The following is a 24,653-nucleotide window of genomic DNA, read 5'->3' on the forward strand; positions in this document are numbered from 1 at the left end:
TCTTAAAGATTTGCTCTGGTGCCTTTGGTGACAGTGACATTTCCTCGAGCACTAACAAGTAGCAGAATTCCCTCCATTGTGTTAAAATCTGACAGACAGGTTGCCATGAATTTTATATAACACTTTCATGCCCTTAAGGGATGAATGATTCCCTCCAGTGTCAGTCCTAAATGTCAACTTTGCATACAAGGTCTCCCTGTCGATTGTCAGGTTGATTCAATCATTATGGGGAAAGAGCCTATTGATCCAAATATAGATTGTTACTTTCTTCATATTCCTATGTTTAAATTATAGTAACAGGTCACGGAGGTCTGCTCACATTCACATTAGATGAGAATTAAAGTAGTTGTGTTGCAGCTTTTTAGTGCTATTTATTATATATATATATATATAGTTTTTAAAGTTATGTGGATCCAAAAATGAACTTGAGGGCAGCAAGTGAAGCAGATGTCATTAAAAAATAATCAGCTGTCACTTTGAGGCTACATGACGCCAGTGAGAGGTCAAAGCAATTTTTAAGGAAAATGTTTCAGCACCATGGACAGCGAACACACACACCACAGTCACACACCACACAGTCACACACAAACAGTCACAAACACACACAGTGTCCTCTCACACACACACACACACACACACACACACACACACACACACACACACACACACACACACACACACACACACACACACACACACACACACACACACACACACACACAAACACAATCGCACACATCTGCAAGGTATCAAAGTTTGATGTATGCCTTCCCCTGTGACCACTAGGTGGCACCAGAGCATGTCTAACAATAGAGTTCACAGATAACTGTACTAATCGTGGTCCTGCATCAATAAAACAGCCGTAGTTCTATGTAAGTCTGCCGATAGCAGAGTGCATGACTGAAAACCTGCTTCTATAAAAAGCTATAATGCCGACACAAGCTTATTATTTAGGTCTTTGGGAGCTGACTATGTCTGTGTCATTGTGTTCTGGGATTCTGATAAATCTTCGCCTGCTTGCTCCAATTATTCCGTCAGTTCAAAGATGCATCTCGACGCAGCAGCAGCAGCAGTTTGTCATCCCAGATCTTCATCTCGTCTCCCAACACAGCAGGTGAACCCAGATTCTCAGAGAGGATCCCAGGCTTTCCTTCTTTTGCCCTTCATGTTGCTGACACACGACTATTTACACACTTGTCAGCAGGAAAAGAAGAAAAATAACAAGTGTGTAAGAGTGCACTTGCGTGTATGAGGTGTGTGTGTGTGTGTGTGTGTGTGTGTGTGTGTGTGTGTGTGTGTGTGTGTGTGTGTGTGTGTGTGTGTGTGCGTGTGTGTGTGTGTTGCTCTATCCAGGTCAGACCAAGTGAAGGAGTTATGAATAAATCAAAGCTACATTTACATTAAAATTAATCTCTTCTGCTGCTTTTTATAACATCAGCAGAAGGCGGGACACAGCTCTTCAACTTCAAAAAGAACATCCTTTGCTCCCTGTCCTTCGTCCATCTACTTATTCGTCCATTCCTTCCAAAAGAGAGAACACACACCTCACAGCACACGGGCATAGATACACAGAAGAGCACTCACACAAATCGCGCACGTAGGCAGAAAAATATGCCACACTGTGCATGAATGGAAAAGAAATGCACTCATCAAACATCTAGCTCTCTCCTGAGGGAACACACATACACACTCCTATTCATCTCTATTCTATTTGAGGATTTTCTGCATATGTGTCGAAACAATTTACTTCTAGGTCTATACAGAGGCAACAGTGCCCTCTAGAGGCCCTAAAAGAGAACAGCACTTTCTACTGACTCATCCTCTATACTTCAGTCTCCTACTGTTTCTACTTCTTTCCAGACAATCTTTACATCTATACGTTTTTTTAAACTAACAGATTTCATTTGATGTCATTGCTCTGTAAATTCTCAACTGGAGTTTGAGAGGCTTTCATACCGTGGCCCTGAGAGCTACGTGCAAATACAGGAAACATCTTCATAGGTTTGAAAATACATGCACAGCAATAAGAAATGCTCTGCAAATACTCACAACAGAACAGAAGTGTTTCCAGGGGACACTAAAAAAATGATGAACACGTCTGTTGCCAAGGTTTTTTACTTCTTAATAAAGACAGAAGCTAGTTTGTCAATATTAACATTACAAGTGTGACTGTTATTCTCATCTGGAGCCTCTGGTGGCTGCTCACAGTAGATCCCCTCTGTTCAGAGACTGCCGATTTTACACCTACAGCTGGATGAATAGATGTGAGATTTAGAGACACCCTCCTTCATGGCCTAATTTTCTTGTAAGAAACTAGCCTGAGGGATGGAGGTATCTAAAATAAAAAGGGAAGAATTTGCTGCAGATGGGAAACATCTTCAATTCCTCCGCGAATGATCATTTTCTTTCGTTATGTTCAAACTGCAAGTAATATGTCAGCAGTGAGCAGCCACAAGGAGCACACCACAATACTTTATCTTGTGAGTCTGTGTGGTGGAGTTAATACACAATATTTCAGAGTTGTTGATAACTGGAGACAAGTCAGACCTGACCAGACTGGGAAAGGAACTTATTATGAATATTTCATGCGTGGATTGATAATGATTTGTTGCCTCCCTGGATGCAAACATTATGAACATCACGTTAAAGCTAATACTGTCAGTAGGTTGCCAGGACATTTTCTTCGAGGATTTATTAAGGTGTTTTTTTTAGCCCTGCTACAAAGAACAGTAAAATCATGCTGAAGCCCCTGAGGAGAGGAAAAGGAGGAACTTGTCTGTGTGCAGGTAAGGGTCCAGTTTCCTCTGAATGGGGCAAGACCACTCAGAGGCAAAAAATAATACATGCAAGTGTCCCATTAGGAGAGAGACTTATCCTTGTCAAAATAAGGTTTCAAACAATATGCAATTTAGCACTTTGCGGAAAAGAGTAGTCCCTGAATATGGTGCCTAGAGCCTTTTTTTTCAGACTGACAGTTATTTTAGGAGCAACATCATGTAAATAAACCCAATGAACAAGCCCCAAAAGATTAGTAGCACTGAAAAGCAGACGGCAAGACTTTCTTAGCCTCTGAATGCTTCTGTTCTCACAGACCACGACAGAAGTGCTGCCCACACCAATAAGAAAGACAGAGGTATTGAACAGAACTGGCACCAAACCACTAAAACTGCTCAACCACCCCCAGGGAGGCATTGAACATGTTGGGCGTGGGAGGATGAAGATGACTGTCCTGATCATTGTTTTCTCAGCGAAGTTCGAGTACAAAAGTAGAATTGTTTTAACATTTGCTCTAAGTATGAAGGTACATGACAAAAAACGGCCCATGATCACTTTTATAACTTAACCAGACTTAATTCAGCTGTAGTTTGTATTTTAAAAATGGACGCTACAAAGAAGTCAAATTCAAGGATGGGGTCACAAGTCTGTGGCATCTTACATTTTGGGGTCAGAGGCTGAAAGTTGGGGTACCCCTGATTTAGACTGAGACCCCTCCCCTGAGATCATTTGTCAAACAGCAGCACTGCAGGTAGCGCTCTCATCTGTGTCTGAGCAGCGATGGTGGCAGCTCTGACTGATTCAAGTAATAATGTATTGCACTCCTGCTGGGAACAAACAGGAGAGCAACAACAAAGCAACGGGTAAACACTGCATTAATGCATTAATATATGCAGAGTAAAACCGAGTTTAATACCTCAGGCTGTGTGTATGAAAACAGAGAGAGTTGGGAGAGACGGGAGATGAGAAATGGAGCGATAGAGGAGGAGGAGAGACAGACATAGAGGTAATAGATGTGGGTGGGTGTTTCCCCAGACAGGAGTGTGAGGATAGCCACTGTGAACTGAGCAGGATGAGTCATAATTCAGACACCACCCACACACACACACACTAGCAGGGACACAGACACGGGGAAATCCACTGTTGCCTAGGTAACGACTCGAGTGATTAGTGACGCAGGTAGTGCCTCCGAAAAGGAGGGAGCGAGCACCTGCATGGGAACATCTGGGATCAATTTAATTCATCATACTGCGTCTCTTTCTGCTGCGTCTGTGGGCCGCCTCCTTCTCAAACACAAACACACACTTGGACCCTGTTGCTGCATGAAAACACACACACAGCCTTTCTTTTCTGTCGAAACAATCCCACAAGGGACACCTGGCCTCACTCATCAGGAACTGTGGGGACGGGTCAGGTTTCCACACTCTAAATGAAATGCTTGATTAAAATGTGTAAAAATACTGTGTTGACTCTCAAATACAAATACAGACAGATGAGGGGGGGTTATTAAGCTGTTAAGAGCAACACCCGTCTGATTCTGAAGCATTTGTTGATTTCAGTTTCCACTTCAGCCTATTGATATGAAAATGAAACAGAAGAGAGACGACCCCTTTGTTATTAAGCGGTACCTCTCCTTTCTGACAGGTCGTACCCAGCGTGTAAAGGTCAACAGCAGCCTCTCAGACACCAGATCAATCAGTGGAGGTGCTGCACTGGATAGTGTGAGATCTGCAGGGATCTTCAGCTTGTATACAAATGTGTGTGAGTATAAAACCAAATAACCAGACATCTAACTATTCTGATGAGACAACGATGCATCATGTAGCATAGTTCAAAAGATGTATGATATTTGGAGAAAACACATATCAGATATTTGTATTTTTTCAACTCAATTGACTTATATAACCTTTTATACCCCATAGGGTCTTTGTCAGGATGGATTGATGTCTTCAATTGTGCAACTTTTAAAGTTTTTCACTGGCAATACTTAATCACACATCTAATGGAAAAATAAAGCTCTGTATCATAGCTCTTCTCCTCTCTTCTCCTTTTCCTCCTCTATCTTTGTAACATCCCAACTCAGCGGGGAGGAGGAGAGAGGGAATGGAGGGACTAAATTATTCATTCATAACTCCCCCCTTCCTCTCTTTTCTATCTCTGTCTGCTGTCTTGAATCCCCCTCCCCTCTTTCTCCTTCTCTCTGATGTACCCACTCCTCTCTCACCCCGAGCATCACAAAGAAGAGATCTACCTGGTGACAGATAATACACAGGAGTCTGGGAGTCGCAACACTCAAAGTAGCTTTATTATCACATAAAACTTTCTGCCACGGCCGGGAACACCGACTAAATATGTAAAATGGGCCAGCCCTTGTAACCTAGCAACAACAGAAAAAGTTATGTGCATTATTACAGATACAGAGAGAGTCTGTATTATTGCCACTGATACATTTGAGGTTTTACTAATCGTGACTTTCAGGGTCAAATATCTGTCCATCCATGATTGAGACAGTTTGGCTTCACCTTTGAGGAGCAGTCCTGTCGTCAATCTTTACAGTCTATGAGTTATAATCATTCAATCAGTTCTAATTCAATGTCATTCATTGTGACTGCCTGCCTTCCTGATATTTCAAAGATACAGTGAGATTCAGTTAATATAATCTAATTGTATGAAGTATCATAATAAGCCAATCAAAAAGCAGCAGTGTAACACAGTGCTTAGGAGCATTTCCCAGAGTCCAGATGTGACAAAGCAGCTGTTGAATTATATACAGTCGGGGGCCGAAGTCATCAGCAGCAATTTTCTACGCAAAACGATAGCAGCTGAAAATGGAAGACGTCTGCATCAGACCAGGTTACATAAGCGCCCCAGATCTTTCCACCGAAAAAAGGAATAAGAACTACAGAGGACGACGAGAGGAGCGGGGAGAAGAAAGGCAAAGAGAGGGTGGAACGATGGGGATGGGGGAAGAGATAACTCCAAAGACTGAAGGAAGAACTCCTCCAAGCAAGAGTCTGAATTAAAGGGGGGTGCTGAGAGTCAAAGCTGGGTGGAGGAGGAAAGTAGGAAAGAAGACAGAAGCGCGTTACCAGCTCTTCATTCGGACATAATCTCAGTTTGTTACAAACTATGTCTAGACTCAGTGTTTACAATGTCTTTTCTTGCATTATATCGCAGGTTGTTTAAGTATTGAACACTTGATCTATATATAGCTTGTGCATTGTGCGGATCTATATATAGATCACGCATTGCAGTCACTCAAGACGCAAGTACACTCTCATGAAACTACTTCATCTTCTCCACTTATCCTACAGCTCGCTCAGTCCCTCTTCCTACAGCTGTCATTCATCCAGCGTCATCCTTTCATTTTTCCACACCTCCTTCCACATCCCTCACATACTTCTCACATGGTTTTATGTTGAAATGATCTAATATCACAGCAAGATCAAAGATGAGAGAAAAACTGGAAACGAGTTCGCGAATCAGAGCTTTGCTTCTTCTTTCCTCTTCTATTAATCATCTCACAACCCCAAGGATTTATCTGCTGTCCCTGTATTTAAAACTGTTAATAAAGTATATGTCCAGCAGCTACTACAGTGACATGCTGCTGCCACACTGATGCTTCTGTATTTCTAATTGTGTCATGTACACTGATATATTAATCAGAGGAATCAAAAATAGTGCTTTAATATTGTATCTACATGTTGCTGTTAATACCTTTGGATCGAGTTGTAATGCAGTATTTCTATCATTCCTGTACTTTTACATAAGGATCTAAATATTCCTTCAACCACTGAGATTCTCTTCTTATTCTATTCCTTCAGCCAAATGCAACAAACATCATCTCCCTGTGGCACTGCTGTTGTAAAATACATGTACAGAGCTGCACTGTGCAGTACAGTTATCTGCAATAACTCAGGTCAGCTGTGTACATACATCACACACACACTGGTCCTTTAATGAGGAACGGCAGTGACTTCCTTCTCATGCCTCTGAGCCGTTGACTTCAGCCCTCTCTGTAATGAGTCAGTCACATCTTGCATGGCTCATTGTTATTTTTTTCGTCAGGCTGTCACAACCCTGGGCATCAGAGAAAAGACTGTACCCTTGGAGCTGTTTTTAATCCCCCTGACCTTTGCTTGAGTTTAAAATGATTTTTTGAAGCATAAAAAGCAGCGTCAATTTGTCAATTTGCACCTTATACTTGTTGCTGCAGACGAATTATATCTTTATTTCCTTTAGCTGTGTTTTTTTCCTGCGCTTTCTGCATGTGCTGCCGACTGAATAACAAAATAAAATTAGTTTTTCAATATTAGGAACACATAGCGTAGGAAGATAATATCACAAGAGATAAAACTCTGTCACAAATTCCTGGCTCGACAAAAGAGAATGTTTTCAGTGGCGCCCACAGTCGGGCACATGCTGGGAGAGGACTGGTATCTAGCCTCGGCAGCGGCACCAGACAGTTACAGTCTGAGCAATAAAATGTCTTATTTCAGCTTATTAAAAAATAGTGTTATTCCTTAAACCTCATAAACTCTAGATAAATAAAGTAGTGATAACAATTGGCGCAGATTACACCAGATCTCAATGATGTGAAACACATTTCTGAGGCAGACTAGTGTACACCAGCCTGAATATAATGGTATTACCACGATTACCACTGCACTTGCGGGACCTTGAAATCCAACATGTGCTTGTGCGTATGTGTACAGTAAATCCTTTGACAATGACGACATGAGCAGTTCAGCAAAAATGGTCCAGGAGAAAATCTAATTCTGCCTGTGAGGCCAAAATAAGACTAATCCAAACTGACACAGATACAATACAGATCTAACAGCAGCGCAGCTCAGCACGAATAAGTGTTGAAGGTTTAAAATACAATAAGCTTTTAATATCTATCTCCATTATGATGTTAAGCTGTTCACAACACACGTAGGTATTCATTCAGAACTGGACAATCTTCTCAGTGCACAGAGCATATTCTCATTTTACGCCGTTTGATTGTTATAACTCAGATGAGCTTTTTAGTTTTGTTATTCTGGAAAACCGGCAATAACTTTATCCCTCTAACAGATCTTATAGAGTTTATTCCTCTGTTCCAAAGTGCCTCAATAAGTCAGTGAGCGACACTGTGTCCTGGGCGACGTGTTCCTGACACTGTCGCTTATTTTGTCCCACTCACACCATCCTGCTGCTGAAAATACAGAAAAGTGGGTATAAATCTGCAGCTAAAAAAAGTCCCGACAAACGCACCATTCACTTCTGTTAAAAAAACTACAATCCACAGCTGTTTGAGGAAATTAAAGAGCATTTTTAAAACTACATGTTGTACTTTGTGACCTAATTTTCTAAAGATTTATGTCTTCAGTATAGGACCCATTAGGCTTCGTAGTGAGTCCCACAGACAAGGAAGGGAGGTGGGGAAAGTACTGAAAGATGGGCTCAAACATTGTTCCATTATGTTTTCTAACGCCATTAGGAAAAAATACAGATTGAGGACCAACATTATCCTCCAAATGATTCAAAGTTAGCAGAGTTTTCAGAGGAGAATGTTTTAACTTTAAGAAGTGAGGCTTATACTTGGAACCTGTTTTTGAGTCAACTTCTCAAACACATGACTCATTCCAGAGTCGGGCCGAACTTCAGCTTTGTTGTGCGTCATTTGTCTTGCAATTAATTTCTGTCATGTCAGAATATGGCTCGGCCGTTTGTCCTCCAGACAGACACTACAGTGTGACGCCTGACTTATCAACGATGACAAAGAGCACAGCAGTTTCTCTAGTGTCCCTGTGTGTGGTGAGTCCTTTCTTAGTCTCTGTCATCATAAACAAACTTTAAACTGCCTCTAAATTCACAGACAATACATCACCGTAAGCCCTGAGTGGTTTGAGATGAGATGAATAGTCACGGTTCTTTTACACAACAAATAAATTACAACAGCTTTGGTCCCATAAATTATCCTGTTAAAACTCAGAGAAATTTGAATTTATTATTTTTTTCTATTACAGTTTTATGTGGCAAAATAATGAATTTGAGAAGATCAGGTTGACTCTGGTTGGTTTAACTTTAAACAAACGTATATAGTTAATATACATAACTTCACATCTACAAACACTAAGTTTTCACAACTTTAAATACTCTGTTTACTATGATATATATGTCAAATTGATGTTAGAAAAACTTTAAAAAAAAAAGTTTAAACGGAGTATAAAGTATGAATAAGTCAGGACAGATGTTTCCGGTGTAAAGAGGATCTTACCTGGTTCAGCTTTGCCTAAAGCAGCCTTTATTCTCCGCTCTGCTACCTTCAGTATCAATTCAAAGTCCATTACCAATACACACAAACAAACACAACAACCCAATGGACTCCTTGGAAAATTCACTCCTTAAATGTGGCCTCATGCACAAGCACACACACACACGGTGGGGCAGATATGGCGATTATGTCATGCAGGGCTGTCATCAAGCAGAAGGTTAAATGCAGACATGGGAAGACTGAACGTCAGCTCAAGTATGTGTGAGTGAGAGGTAGGATAAAGTTGTTGAGAACAAAGAAAGATAAAAAGAAGAAGCAGGACAAAAAACAATGAGAAGTCCACAGAAGCCACTTAGCGTTTCCATGAATGTTTAAATAATAGTAACAATAAGTTTATTTGTATAGCACTTTACAAAACAAAGTTAAAAGTGCTTCACGAAATATATCGCAATAAAAAAAAAGGAATAAAAAAAATAAAAGGGTAGTTTTAATTACAGAAAGGGGCCAGATTCTTAGCAGAGAGCGCAAATGACAATTTAATTTAAACATCTTCAGTGGACAGATTGTTGAATCTCACAGATGCCACATAAGAATAAGCTTTAGCCAAATACTGGAATTCCCCTTTAAGGCTAAACAAAGTACTGTGGATAACCAATGAAAACTCTGGAAGAAGCTGTTAAGCGCAACTTGAGTTGGTATTCATTTGTCAAGGAAAAATCACCAGCCTCATCCTACAGTCCTGTTGCATTACAGCACAGTCACCATGTATATTCTGTATTTCCATCAGGGCAAATTAAACTGTTTTTATGCAGCGATTCCGAGCGAGACTGAGTTGTTGTCGAGTGTTTTCTCTGCTTCTTATCATTCAATCTGTGAAAACACGTCTTAGTGGAGCCTTTGTTGCCCTGCTGCTTTTTAAGTGCACTTGGAAAAATATCACTCAGCACTCACTTCTCTCTTGACAGAAACCTGGAGCGAGGGCTGTGCAAACATACATGCACACGCGTGCACACACACACACACACTCACATCATTATCCTTGCTTCGTTCTGAAAAGTATAGACTCATAACTGCTGAACCAGACTTAACAACAGTGGTTTCTTTTAACCTCCGCCAACGTCTTCATTTTGTTTTCAGCAGGATTACCCAAAAACTTGGTAAAAGAAACCCAGCTATCATTTACTCTGATATGAATGACTCCTGTAGATAGATGGTTTAATTTTATGCTAAATTAGGGGAAAACATGCAGAACACGTTAACTACGACTCTGTGGGTTTTTTTTCCAGGTACTCCAGCTTCATCCCTCATTCTGACAACATGCAGGTCAATAGGACCAAATCGTTTATAGGCGTGAATGGGAGTGTGGATGGTCAGTTGTGTATGTCAGCGCTGGGATGGGCTGGTGACCTGCCTGCTCCACTGTCAGCTGGGATTGGCTCCAGCCACTGGATGGATGGATAAGAAATACTGCATAATTTTGGGCTTTCGTCTGCAAATTCAAGTTTTAGTTTATGGAGTTTTTTTTCGCTAACAAAGTAGTTTGTGTAGTTATATAAAAGGACGTGTGATGGCATTGCGTGTGTTACACGCGTGATTAGTTGACATTTTCTCTGTGTATCTGTAAGTATGACGTACATGATGCTTTCAGGCGAAAGCCAGCAAAGTCATAATGTTTTTCTGCAGACTCAGTGTATTTAGACAGTGAGGCCATGAGCTAATGAGCATGCTCTCTCACTCTCAAACACACACACACACACATCAAGAGAGCGTATTAGAGTGCTGCACCAAAACCCTCCATGTGACCTTAGAGGACAGACATCACTAGGACTGTCACTTTTTTGTCAACTCATCACCTTTCGGAAACGTAGCAGCACGCAACCCAGAAACAGAGGAAGAGACACACAAATTCACTTTGTTGCAAGCTTGGGGGAAATATAAATATTCCTCTATCAAGCAAAATGACTTCTGAGTGCAGATCTCTGCAAACTGGCGAAAAAATTAAATACAATATATTTAAAATAACTACGTCTGTGTGGACCTTTCCCTTGCAGAGACAAATCCAAGTTGGCACCATCCGACGCCTATACTCCAGGTTTTAAATAAAATATAGAGTGCGATGCCTTAATGGCAACTCTCCAGAGGAGGTGAGCAGGCATGTGCGTGCATGTGTGTGCGTGGGTGCAAGTCTCTATCTGGGTCAGGTCACATGGGACATGAGGCATCGAGTCATGTTGGGCCTTATTTATTTTAACAATGAATGATATCGACGCTGGTTCATCCCATTTACGACACTGGAACTCCATTCACACAGGAAGAGGCTACAGAGCAGTGGGACCTGATGTGTCAAAAATAGCCATTCACTGTATATTCATCCTGTACATGTTGTTTTTAATGTAAGAGGTGGAGTCTGAATTTTTCACCAATAAATGATCTGCTGCTTCACACAAAAAGTACAAAACCAGTGAATTATCAAGTGGCTTTTATCTTGAAGCAGCTGGAGGACATCCAATGTATTTGTTATTAGATTGACGGTACTTTTTTAACAATGCTATAAGTCTACAAGTGGTTTTTAGATGCTTTTGCAAGGATGCAGCCATGGTAAGCTGTAAGAGGAACATTGGCCATAAAAATTCATATGAATATTCATGCTAATATAATCTGACCTCTTCTCCCACCATCAAACTTTCAATATCAAAACTCACATGGGGGAGTGACTGAGCACCTTCCTGCTCGTAAAGGAAGAGTTTTATTATGAAGTGTAATCAACACTGTAGCATCTTTGGATCGCTAGTGGGAATTTAGTTTTTAATGTTGTTTTATCAAAGTTTTTAACTGTTCTCATCTTTAAAAAAGCAAAGAGAAATCAAAAAAACAATTCTAGCTTGGTTCTAAGTGGATCATCATAACATGCAACACACACTCAAACATCCATACACACTAAACAAAGCTGTATCTCTGCTTTCCCTGTGGAGCTTAACTAAATAGTGCAATTCAGAGGAAAAACACCAACAAACGCTAAGTCAACAAAACTCTCCCTATAGCAGCTCCGTATTTCACCTCCAACTGAGTGTATTCTCCATCAACACACACATACACACACAAACACACAAAATAAAAAAACAGCAAGGTAAAGAGTTCATACAGTACGATTTCTTTAATTAAAGGAGGAAGTGACAGCTAAATGCTGCTGGCAGCTATAAATCCACAAGTCTGGCTGCTGGTTTCTCTCAGAGATAGTTTACAGTATGTACTGCCAATCTTCTCTGCATTCCCACTGTGTGTGGGGGTGGGTGGCTGAGATATTCTTTCATTAATCATCTCACACACCAAAACTAAAATGCAAGTTTATGCCAAGCATCTAAATCATGCATTGCATTTAATTTGTATTTCAACAATTTACAACATCACAGTGGATTTCTGGGGGTTTGTGCACATACTAAGGGTGTGGTCGAATATCTAAGTATTAGAAAGTGTTTCAATAGCTGCCATAATAACAGCTGTTTGAATTCTCCTTCACCACAGAAAACACTTGACCATCCTTAATGAAAGTAAAGGAGATAATGTTGCCCCACCGCTCATTGTGGCAGCAACATTAAAAGCAACACAGATCAATGTGGATATAAACAAAAATTTCTAATGACATCCTGCAGTAGCATCATAGCTGGTTTATTTCTAATTTGACTGATCAAAAGCACATTCAACTGTCATAAGTCATCAGAGCTACAGTATGCAAGTGCGTCAACTTAATGACATGACTTTGAACCTGCTGCATAACTACGAGCTCGTTTTAAGTCCCGCTTTAATCCAGCCGGTCTCGCTTCAAGCAATTCATCAAAGGGGAATGTGGTGTAAAAGGGAATTAAAGCAGAAACACTGAGCCCAGAGGACGTCAAACAGAACCACAAACAAAATTCCAGGCAGTGTTGCGTTGGCAGGCAGTGAAATGAAAGCAGTTATCACAACAGTTAACATCTGTGCTACAATTGGGTCCTTACACCTGTGCCAACACGCCAGTATTTGTTTTCATCTTTAACCTGCGAGATTAATGCTTTATCTTTGGTGCCGAGCATGTTCTGCTTCAGTGTTTTTCTCATCAATGACACAGCGTCATACTTGTGCCTTCTTCCTTGACCTGTTAATCAGGTACAAGTAGGTTCTGAGGAAAGACCAACTGGCTTTTCACAAATATCATTTAATTATTGAACCAAAAATCGAAGACATTAAAACTCAAGGGGAAACTGGCTGTGAGCTGTCCGTGGTGCTGAAGTTGTTTGTCCCAGTGCATCAGCTTTAAATCAGAGGGACGTCCTCTGCAACTAACAGGGAAATAAAATGATTGTTTAGGGATTCGGGGACAAAGAGTGGACACAGCATTACTGTCTCTGACCTCATCACAGCATCAGGACACCCACTGTGTTTTGTTTGCTCAATGCTTTCACTTGTTTTAGGTTACTCCAGCATTCACTCCATGCAACTGCATATAGATTAAAATGTATAGAGGAGACATGTAAAGGACCAACTGTGTGAAGAACTCTTTCCACACAGCACGATAAACAACAACAAACAAAATGTGAAAGTTGTTTCATTTAGTGCGATGTTCCTTCAATTGATATAATATTTTAAGAAGTGTGCTTATTATTATAAAAATTGAAACAAGGCAGTAATTCACATGATTTACAGTTGGATTCATAAATAAATAATCTTTCCAATTATCCGTATGGCAGACCAGTCCTTTCTACCAGTTTAAATAGTTTTTAAGATGGGAATACAACTTAGTCAATGGAGGTGAAGGGTTACTCACGCTGGGAAGGAACTCTCTGTCGTGGGGCCTCAGTCCAGAATCTGTCCACGTTTATATTAATGGATGATTATGGAAGATAATAGAGTCCAGGCTCTGGGTTCGAGTCTCTACCGGAAGTCCTGGAGATACGTTCCGAGTGGTCCGCTAATTAGCACCTGTCGCTAGCTTAATTAGCTTCTCCTCTGTAGTCTTTCTAATACTTTACTGAATTTTATAACAAGTCCACATCCTGGCAGATATATTAAACTATCTTATCGTGTCGGTGGAGACTGAAAATGTGCCGGGAAAACAACCGCGTCGCTCCCGTCGTCCTCTCTCTCATCTCTCCATCAGAAAAGTCCACTTCCTGTTTAGCCACAGGTGTACGGAAACCGCACACCACAATAAAGCAGAAAGAGTTCAAATATGCAGGAATAATACAAATCCAACCCCCCGGTGTATAATAGGGGTATCCATAACTACAAATATTACGTTTTTTAATAGAAATTTACATTTTTGACTTATGTGTAATAATTTATTAGTAATTACAAACTAAATAATAAACTAATTTATTTTTCAATTAGCTGATTTAGTGTTGAGTTTTATAGAGTATCAAATATATAGAATTCTCAAATATGACAGCTAAATGTGGAGAAAATAGTCTGACAAATACTCCAAACTCCAAACACCTTTCTAAGTAGAGTGTCCAAAAAAAAGTTTGGAAGTTATGTAAAACTTCTGGATGCTCTGTGAATTGACTCATCCATTAAATTACCTTATAATTCCATGTTCAGAACTAGTTAAAGGAACAACTTTCCTCTGTGTTCATAAAAAACACCGGCCTACATCTAACCACAACTTTTCTTTGGCCTCATGGAGCCTGCAGTTGTCCTCTAAACACTCTCTGATGCAATGTCAATATCCCAATAGTGTCAACAACATCCACTTCCTGTTGCAGTGCCAGTGTCAATGTCTGCCCTTCCCTCCCCCCGGAGCGGAGGGTGGAAGAACTGATGGAAAACAAATCAAACTATTTGGTCAAAGCTTTCAGCAAATAAACGCACCCCTTGCTCCATAGAGAGAGAGAGAGAGACAAGTGAATTCCCCTCTTCATTATACTGTCCCTGCACCCTGGTGATGAGCAGCCTGTAGGGACACGGGACAGACGGGTGTCCCAGGCCTGATGTTTGACACATCTGGACCCACATCCCTCTGATGTTGTCTGTGCACCAGGAGGAGTTTGTGTTGTCTGCAGCCATGAGAAGAGACACAAAGACACTGACACTCTTCCTCCTCCTGTGTTCGACACTGTACATCCACGGTGCCAGTCTAAATAAAGCCATGTGCTGTTTAATCATGCAGGTTACTGGAGCCTGAACGCGTCTGCACGCTGCATTACACTTGGCTTTCTGCAGCATCTCCACCACACACGCACGCACGTTTATTTTTATGTCTTGCACGCACGGCCACTGTGGTCAGCGTAGGAGCAACCTGTGCTAACAAGTTACCACCACCACCCTGACTCTGCACCCCCACCCCCCCCTGTAATGCACTCACTTGCTGCACAATTGCAGACAGACACCAGTGCAGTCTCAGGGGGGAAACACACGCACACACTCCATCGTGCACGGCTCAGACAAGCAATAAAGTGTCTTTCTCTGCACCCCCCCAACCACCACCACACGCACAGGCACACAAACTCACCAGTTGGGTTCTTGGTTTTCTTGAGGCTCCTGCCACAAAGACACTGCAGCATATGCGATCCTTTGCTGAAAATGTTGTTCCAAATAAACCGCATGGATTTGGCCGAGACGGGGGGGGAAGAGGAGGAGGTGATGGAGCAGGAGGAGGAGGTGGGGGACGAGAGGCGCTCCGGATGCGGCAGCCTAAGATTCACCCACCGCATGGGGGCTGGTCCGCCCCCCGGTTTGCATGCCAGCAGAGCCGGCCAGCTGTCGGGCTCAGTCCGGCGGTGCTTCGGCCCCCCGAGCTGCACCATAGACCAGAAGAGGAGCAGGGAACCCGGCTCGTCGCCCGGCTTCTCTCCCGGTTCCTCCTCCGCGAGCCGGGAGACCAGCAGCTGCACGGAATCCGCGTCGACGTCGGCCCCGAGCGGCAGGAGGAGAGCGACCGCTGCGGAGCTCCGGCCGCTGGGGCAGCCGCTAGCGAGAAGTCGGCGGTACGCGGCGGCTGTCGGCTTCTGCACAAAAAACCATTGCATATTAGTGGGGGGCGCAGGGGGTCGCTGGGTCCGTCCGTCCGTCCGGGAGGAGGGGAGGGGGGTGCGGAGACCGGCTTGTCCGTCAGCAAGTCGGTGTCATCCCAGGTTCCACACAGCGGGCAAGTACTGCAGCAGAGGGGGGTCCTCTCCAAAAACACACTCAGACACACTGGTGCTCACACACAGAGGCAGAGTCCTCCTCCTCCTCCTCCTCCCCCTCCTCCTCCTCCTCCTCCTCCTCCAGCGGTGGTCCTCCGCTCCTCTCTGGTCAGTGGCAGAGCAGGTGAATCACTGCAGGAGCCTCTCTACTGTCCCGCTCACTGTTTTCTCTCTTTAGAACAAAGTCCTCATGAATATTTCATCCTCTTTTTCGGCCTCTCCACTTCTCAATAAACCATCAGCTCCTGTGCGCCAGGATACTGCTGCTGCTGTCTGACCGTCTCCTCCTTCTCCTCCTCCTCCTCCTCTTCTTCCTCACCTTGCTGTTGAAAAGAAACTGCTGGACTATACGGCTCTGCTGCCCCCCTCCACCTCCACTCCAGAAACTAAAAGGATGATGATGAGAAGAAGAAGAAGAAGAAGGAGGAAGAAGATGAAGGAGATGGAGACCGGGCTCTGGCTCCTGGTTCCTCCTCGAGCTTCTCCGGTGTTTTCTTTCTACAGCCGAGCTGGAGACGACCGACGGGCCGGTGGCGCGGGAGAAGGTGCCCTGACTATCTATACCTCTTTTTTACCCAACCAACAAGTCTGAGCACCTCCACACAACACGCGTTCCGCTCGGCACCTTCACAATAAACCCCACCATCAGGCCATAAGACTTTTAAACTCCTCTGAACTGCAATAACTCCACCAAACCAGCACCCTGGGATATTTGCATATTTGCACCAGCACCATAATAAGCATATTTGAATATTTGCACTACATCACAAATTGAACATTCATCTGTAAAGATATATATTTAGATGTATATATTTTATTTTCTATTTTAAATTGTTCATATTCTATTTCATTGTTATTCTATTTTATTCTATTTTATACTATTTCTATTTTTATTTTATTTTTTGGGGTTGAAATTACTGAGCATTGCTTAAAGAGAGTGTGTGACCCAAGCATTTCATTGACAGTGACTACTTCATGTTATCTCTGTTCGTTTGACAATAAAAATCTTGAATCTTGAATCTTGAATCTTGAACCATTGTGAGGATCGAGGTTTTGGAGCAGGTGTCCTTATCTCCAGTGCAGACCTGTTTCCTTATGCTACATTTTCACATGGTTTATGAGAAGACTGTTATTTTCCCTGTGTCTCGATGGGAAATGAAGGAAATAAACTGTCTGTTGAAGATGAAACAGTTGAAATTAAAAGAGTAAAATAATCTATATAATTTCACCCAACACTCACTGGTATTCCTAAATCAACACTGGTTTGGTGACCAGGTTTTTGCCACCAGGGGCAGATCTTTACCTGTTGGTAAAACTCATGCGTAAAAGGTAATTTTTTATCTGAAAAAGCTTTTGATGCACGACATTAGTATTTTCTAAAAGTCAGAAGACACCTGCACTCGCACTATTTCCTGATCACACTGTGCACATCAGCTACAACTCGAACCTCCCTTCATGTTTGAGTTGACAGCTTGATTTGCATTACGCACGACCTTTATTCTGAAGGAAAGCTCTGGTTCGCCTGTGCAGCTTGACGCAGCCCCGCGGAGAGAGAGAGAGAGTGCGTGCAGTTACGTAGACATGTGGTTCCCACACCGTCAGGATCTCGAACCATTACCGGCAACAAAGGTGGGGGTGGGGGGTTCGGCGATAGCGTCACCGATACGGGTACGAGCCAGTACTACTACTTTCCACTGCCGCCTCATTACGCAGCGTCCTGCTCTGCGTCAGGGAGAATCCTGCCTCTCCTGGCGGGGGACAGACCTGTTGCATGTCTGTAGCGCTGCGGAATGAAGTGTTGTTTGGTGCATCGGGTGAATTCACACTGAAAAGACCTCACGCGTCCTTCAAATCTTCTCTCGACGTGTCACGCACATCACGCACGGCCTGAAAGAGAGATGGAAATGCTGCAGTGGTTTTTTTTCCCGAGGAGCTGTCCAGAGTGCTGAAGCAACACCACACCTCGTCAGCTCCCTGGACTGTAATAGCAACGTTAGAGACATTTATGAAATCTCAGGGAAGTAAGTTTGGACAGAAAACAGTGGAAGAGACAGAAAGTCACCATTTTGAGATTTGTTGCATCTCGAAAACACAACAATTATTTAAATATGCCTGTGACTCCTTTACTTTTGCAACCTTAAAATGATTAAAGATGATTTTCTTCCTACTTCAAATTCAAATGCAATCACATTTCTTAGGTTTTTCTTATTAGTCCAAGGGTCAGATGTTTCTACAACACTGACAATGTGCCACTTACATCCATGTTTGTAATGTTGTTCCCTGTTATTAGACCTCACCCTCAGCTGCACTGCAGTATAAATCTACAGGATAATGATCCATCACATGTCGTGAGAGAGGCGCCCACACAGTCACCACAGCAGGGCGGCAGGTTTCTCTCCCTGCTCTGTTCACGACTCGCATTGTTCTGAGGAGATCAAGGCCGCAGCGTGGTACGGCTGTCAGCACAGTGCACGAGGAGCACACTGCACGCACTGTGTGAGCAGAGGTGTGTGTTTGCTGTGCACAAATACAGCATCTGGAAGAGGAAGAGGAACAGATCCACCTGTTGGCCCTGTGTGAGCTTCACAACACTGTTAAATTTAGAATAAAATGGAATATTCTTATGATTTGACATCATCATAGTGGGATCAAGAGCCTTCAGTCGTCAAGCTCTTGTGCTGGAAATGGATTCTGAACAGAGGATGTGGCCCCTTCTACAGGTTGTCAAGTCCTATGAAGGAAATTGTTGCTTGTGAATATGGAAAAAATACAAATAACAAAGTCTTTTCTGACTGTCAGGCTCAGTTCAGGGAGGAAATTCTTCAGAATAAAGATCCCATCAAAGTAAAACCCTTCATAAGCCGCCCTTCAGTAAATCCTCATTGTGTTAAAAGCCCAGTGGCGGTGGTTCCTGGCTCCTTCCAGCACTTGCCTGACTGACACCTTGCAAAGACTGAATGCATGTGGTGGACGTGGCTATGAGAAGCGGGTTAGCACTAATCCTGCTGGTGTATTGATTTGTTGGCAGAAAAGCCCATCAGGGGAAGAGCTGCTCCTCCGGCCACAGAACGTGTAGAAAACAAAGTGATGATCTTGATTTGTGTGGATCCATGTTGAATCTGAGCCCATGTGATATATTAAACATCCATTTACAAATGGCAGAAAAACTGAATGGTCAGCCAGGGTTCAGGATTATCAGGCTGTGGCGTTAATCTGTCAAATCATTTCAATGAACTGTTATATCACTTAAGCACAATATTTGCAAACTGATGTGATAATCGGTTTTATGATGAGGATTAAATCATGAAAACTGAACCGACCTCTGAATCTAATACTGAAAACATCAACTGGATAAAAGAGCATCTAAAGTGAGTCTATGTGGTAGTGCTCCACCTGCTGGCCGTCTAGGGAAACTACAAGCAATTGCTGTGCAGAGGCAGTTACAAGTGGTTTATTTGCTGCTGGTTTTAACACAAAGTTTAAAGCGAGACTGAAAATAGAAATATGACTTTTTTGGCCTCTAGTTCATTATTGATCAAAAGCTTATGTAAAAACACTTCATTAAAGATCAGTTTGGGATTTGTATTACTGTTCTTTTACAGTTTTAAATATCCAGTTATGGGTATGAACTGTTTTTGTGGAAATATAATGAACTCCCATCTGAAACAATAACACGTTCATTCTGATTGTGGACATATTTCTTGGCATTAAATCAAACTTTAGACTTTGTGGATTCAAGATGGAGACGCGGAGAAAATAGGTTAATTGACTGTATATTATTATTTTTGAAAGCACGTTGCCGCCATCTCATGTCACAAATCGGTACTGCACCTGAATCAAACCTCACTCGTGACCCGCCCTTTTGATTACGTCAGAGGACGTTTGCGGAAGTAACCCGGAACTGTCAAGCTAACGACCGTTAGCAGACTTTAAAGCAGAACTACATTGTCATAAAGGATTGGATATAATATAATAGCTTTATTATACTTCACTTAATCATTTAAATTTAGAGGTCCCGCGTTGTTTTTAGGTGTTTTGAATCGTAGTGCTAGCTTACAGCAGCAAGCATAATGCTAGTTAGGTTAGAGATGGATATTTCTAATTTGTCGTAGTAAAATAATGGTTTTATTGTGAAGGCAGTGGTCGGAAGTCGTGTTCGTCCCCCTGCGGGCTTCACTGTGTGTGAGCAGATTAATGGTGGAGGATCTCTTTCATTCGATCGCAGGTCGTGTTGTTATTCTCTCTGGTTCCTGAGGGTTTACTCGTCCAGGTTGAATGGAAGGGGGCGAGCTGAGGAGCCGAGCCGATCCGGGCCCGTCCAGACCGGATCAGGTCACCAGGGAGAGCAGCACCCAGACTGACAGCCGGGTGCAAGGTGAGCCGGATGGGAAACATAGTTCATACTGTGACAGGAATGGTGGAGATCCTGTCACAACACGGCTGATCTATGTGGGTGATATAAACTCATGGAGCCACGTGGTACATGTTTATCCCTTTTTATCATTATGTCATCATCTGTTTGTGTTGATGCAGTATTCCCAGAACCATCATGGTTATGTCATCATGGTATTTGTTTCCTCTTGAAGACAGTTTCCATCTTCAAGGTCTAGAGCCGGGTCCCAATGAGGCTCCAGGTCCTTCCTGAGGTCCTGGTTCAGGTTAAGATGGGAACTGTGGTTAGGTTAAGCTTAGATGTGGGTTAAGGTTGTGATGAGGCGGTGCACAATGAATGGAAGTCAATGCAAAGTCTCTCTATGGAAATCTGTGCAAACTTGTTTGTGTACCTGACGGGTTCCTCCTTGTTGACAGGGACGTGTCAGCTTTGATGCAAATACAAGTACAAGCACTATGAGTTTTTCATGAAAGTGATTCTGTTCAGTCATCCCTGGTTAAGGAAGTGAAGGGAATTGTAGATCTCACCACACTGAGCAGGTTTGTGCAGTTCCTCCTGCACACATTTTGGGTTTTGGAGGTCAATAACCTTGGTGCATGGTCAGTATCAGTAAATCAGGGTTCAGGTTTATCCAGAAAAATGTTTTTGTTGCTGTGGCTTGTCTCTGCAGCTCTGTGACGTGGAATCAGCCTCAGGCAGCTCTGATGCAGCCTTCAAAACTTATTGCTCCTGCAGATACTTGAGTGTTTTATGATACAATGTTATTACTGCTTAGCAAAGACGCACCTTGGTGACAGAGCATGGAGAAGATGACTGTTCTGTTCTGTTCCTCTTCCAGGTTATGGCCCCAGGTTATCGAAGGTCAATCTCTTCACCTTACTGAGTCTGTGGATGGAGCGGTTCCCTCAGGAGCAGCATGAGGACGAGGACCACAGTCAGGTGGGTGTTCCATCAACTGAGAATAAAACATAGAGTAGAATGTCCTCTTCATCGCCGACACTGGATCGTACCGCTGTGAATCTGCTGTGTTCCAGATCCGGGGGATGGGCTTGGTGGTGGTGCAGGACAGCAAGGTGCTGGGACTCCACTGTTCGGGCGCCGAGCTCCACGCCGGGCAGGCCGCCATCATCCAGCATGGCGCCCGCTTGGCTGACTGTCACCTGTACTTCTCCAGGAGACCCTGTGCCACGTGCCTCAAGATGATCATCAACGGTGAGGAGGGTAGAAGAAGCAGGATTTGGTTGCACCACCTTTTCATAAATCATTCTCTTATGTTTGAAAAATCTTGAGAATTACATTCTTTTAAGCCTCACTCTCATTCATATCAACAGTCAGAACTACTATCTCCACAACTCTTTCCTAAAGGCTGAGTTTCTTTGTGCAGATCTTTACCCAGAATCCACTTTTATTCTCTTTTATTGCCATTTTAATTCAGGTGGTTATAACTGCAGTGGTTGTAAATTGCAATCACATAATTACAAATCACTCTTTTATTTGATGTCAGCACTGAGTTGAGCTTTGGAACTGAGCAATGTTCAATTCCAGTTTCAAGATATAAATACTGATGTGTGCTCCTCTCCAGCTGGGGTCAGTCAGATCTCCTTCTGGCCCGGTGACCCTGAGGTCAGCATGCTGGGCTCCACCCCCACAAACCATGGGGACCCCCGCTCCCACAGTCTGCCGGGCTGCGTCACGGAGGAGGCCGCGCTGGACGCCGTGGCAACGGAGAAGCTGAAGTCCAATAGCCGGCCGCACATCTGTGTGCTGCTGCAGCCGCTGGCGTCGGGCCTGGCTCAGTTCCTCCATGAGACGTCCAGAGAGTGCGACTTCATGGAGAAGGTGGCTGATGATGAACCAGGGCTGAACACAGAGGAGCTCTACAACAGGTACCAAACATGTTGATGCAGCACTAATAACAAGGAAGTATCAAAACCCAATTAACTCGCTGTGTTGCACATAATTAGGAGAAGTGCTTCCTGTTTTCTAGAGAACGGACCAGACACCTGAAGGATTTCTCCAGACACTTCCTGGTCGGGACGCCGCAGCAGCACCGGGACATTCTGAAGCAAATGGGTCTGGAGAACTTCTGCGTGGAGCCGTACTTCTCCAACCTGAGACAGAACATGATGGAGCTGGTGGAGGTTCTGGCTGCGGTGGCTGCCGGGGTGCCGCTGCGACGCCACGGATTCCACAGGTCAGAAACACTCTGAAGTGAACGTGTTCCATCCACAGCTTCTACTCTATGTTGACCGGTTTGTGTCTGTGATGCAGGGAGCAGAGTTCGACCCCCGAGCAGCCGCTGCCTCCTCATCATGAGGGCGTGTCCCAAGAAGTGGCTCGTCACTGCATTATCCAAGCCAGACTGCTCGCCTACAGAACAGGTACGGCTGGTTGTTTTTCTTCGGGGGAGCAGATGTTCGCCTGCAGGACATTTCCCTGAATGACAGGGTTAAAGGTCACAATCATTTTTAAACGGCCCTTTTCATTCCAGAGGATCCTAAAGTGGGCGTGGGCGCTGTTATCTGGGCCAGACGACTCTCGGTGAGTTCATCTTTTTTTGCCTTTGCTTGAATGATTTAAATCCAAGGCAAAATTATATTAGTTCTGTTATATTAAGTTTACATTGTTTGACAAAATAACAGCGGAGGAGTTTAGACGGAGTGGGACGTCTGTACCTCTTGGGTTGTGGGTACAACGCCTACCCAGCCGGCTCGCAGTACGCAGAGTACCCGCAGATGGACACCAAACAGGAGGACCGACAAAGACGCAAATACAGATACATCGTCCACGCGGAGCAGAACGCCCTCACCTTCAGGTTCGGCCGCGTCCGTCCACACACATGACGGAGTCACTTTAAATTATAGAAACTCATTCTCAGCGTTCTGATGCTTTCAGGACTCGAGAAATCAAATCGGGGGAGGCCACCATGCTGTTTGTCACCAAGTGTCCGTGTGACGAGTGCGTGCCTCTGATCAGAGGAGCCGGCATCACACACATCTACACCACGGACCAGGACAGGGACAAAGACAAAGGAGACATTTCCTACCTGAGGTTCAGCAGCTTGAAGGACGTCAGCAAGTTCACGGTGAGCGCTGGGAGGGGAACAAAGTCAAATCAAGTTAATCCATTTCCTCTTACACTTAACTGAGGGGACTTTCCGACAGCAGTAGAATATGTTAATTTATTCTGCTTTTATACTGAAACACCTTTCAACTCAGCACTTGTTGGATGTGTAGCTGCTGCTGCTGCATTCAAAGTCTAACTCCCTCTTCTGTGTCTCCAGTGGCAGAGGAGCCCTTCACTTTGCTCGGCGTCCTCTCCTGACATTGCCAGTAAGTTCCACGAGGTTCGCAACGCTCATAAAAGAACCATCTTAATTTAAAGTGTCATTTATTGTGAATAATTGCTCGACATTAAGCAGCTACATGAATACTTTACATATTCTAAAACTAGAATTAAACTGAAGATTTTCAACGTGTTAATATTGTGGTTGCAGACGGTTGCGTTGGGAAGCAGAGCAGGCGCACGGAGGAGGAGGAGAGCCACAGCAGCAAGAAGCTGTGCGTCAACAGGCCGCACAACCCGCCGTCCGTCAGCTGAGCATCGCCCCGGACAACCGGACAGATGGACGTACCAACCAGAAAGCTCACGTGCCACAGATCAGAACATTCAACGGTTCAAGTTGGGAGACGCAGGGCTGGGAGTTGTGTGTGTGAAGCTCTTCTCCCAGTGAGAGACAAGAAGAAGCTGCTGAGCTTCCTCCAGCACAATGACCTCAATGGGAAATCAGTAAAACAGAGGGAGGGATGAAAGAGGAGAAGAGTGTCAGGACTAAATGGCTGGTTTTTAAATGCATGGGATGAGGGAAGGAAATATGGGGACAACAAACAAACAAATATTTTAATATAATATAAACTGTGACATGTAGATTTATCTTTTTTTATATACATATTTAAATGGTGAATAGTTTATTTAAACGGTGTAAGGTTTCAATGTCATACTGAATGTGTGTGTGTTTGTACGTGAGTGTGTGTGTCACTTCTATTGAAGTGAATAAAGTTTAAAA

At 43.4% G+C, this 24,653-nt stretch overlaps 2 protein-coding genes across 2 annotated transcripts in view; one reads left to right on the plus strand and one right to left on the minus strand.

The window, feature by feature from the left end:
• The window catches only part of LOC132996775 (fibroblast growth factor 14-like), a 43,234-nt gene extending 27,616 nt beyond the window's left edge, over positions 1 to 15,618 (minus strand). The window contains exon 1 of the mRNA XM_061067131.1: positions 15,519 to 15,618. Coding sequence (XP_060923114.1) covers positions 15,519 to 15,612 — 94 coding nt within the window. The 5' untranslated portion in view covers positions 15,613 to 15,618. The remainder of the gene's footprint in view (positions 1 to 15,518) is intronic.
• A 4,790-nt stretch (positions 15,619 to 20,408) lies between these two features.
• Positions 20,409 to 24,653, plus strand: cdadc1 (cytidine and dCMP deaminase domain containing 1). Its single transcript, XM_061067179.1, has 11 exons — positions 20,409 to 20,569; positions 21,426 to 21,526; positions 21,622 to 21,799; positions 22,170 to 22,473; positions 22,575 to 22,781; positions 22,859 to 22,968; positions 23,079 to 23,128; positions 23,230 to 23,402; positions 23,483 to 23,672; positions 23,871 to 23,919; positions 24,084 to 24,653. The coding sequence occupies exons 1-11, from the start codon at positions 20,470 to 20,472 to the stop codon at positions 24,185 to 24,187; spliced, it is 1,566 nt and encodes a 521-aa protein (XP_060923162.1). The 5' UTR covers positions 20,409 to 20,469; the 3' UTR covers positions 24,188 to 24,653.

Source organism: Limanda limanda, chromosome 23, assembly GCF_963576545.1.
Source record: "Limanda limanda chromosome 23, fLimLim1.1, whole genome shotgun sequence".
Taxonomy (NCBI): domain Eukaryota; kingdom Metazoa; phylum Chordata; class Actinopteri; order Pleuronectiformes; family Pleuronectidae; genus Limanda; species Limanda limanda.

Excerpts from the sequence above, each read along its gene's own strand:
- cdadc1 (XM_061067179.1), top strand. The coding sequence starts at position 20,470 with ATGGAAGGGGGCGAGCTGAGGAGCCGAGCCGATCCGGGCCCGTCCAGA. Across the intron at positions 21,800-22,169 it reads CCTCAAGATGATCATCAACG|CTGGGGTCAGTCAGATCTCC; the intron begins GTGAGGAGGGTA and ends GCTCCTCTCCAG. Across the intron at positions 23,920-24,083 it reads GTCCTCTCCTGACATTGCCA|ACGGTTGCGTTGGGAAGCAG; the intron begins GTAAGTTCCACG and ends TTGTGGTTGCAG.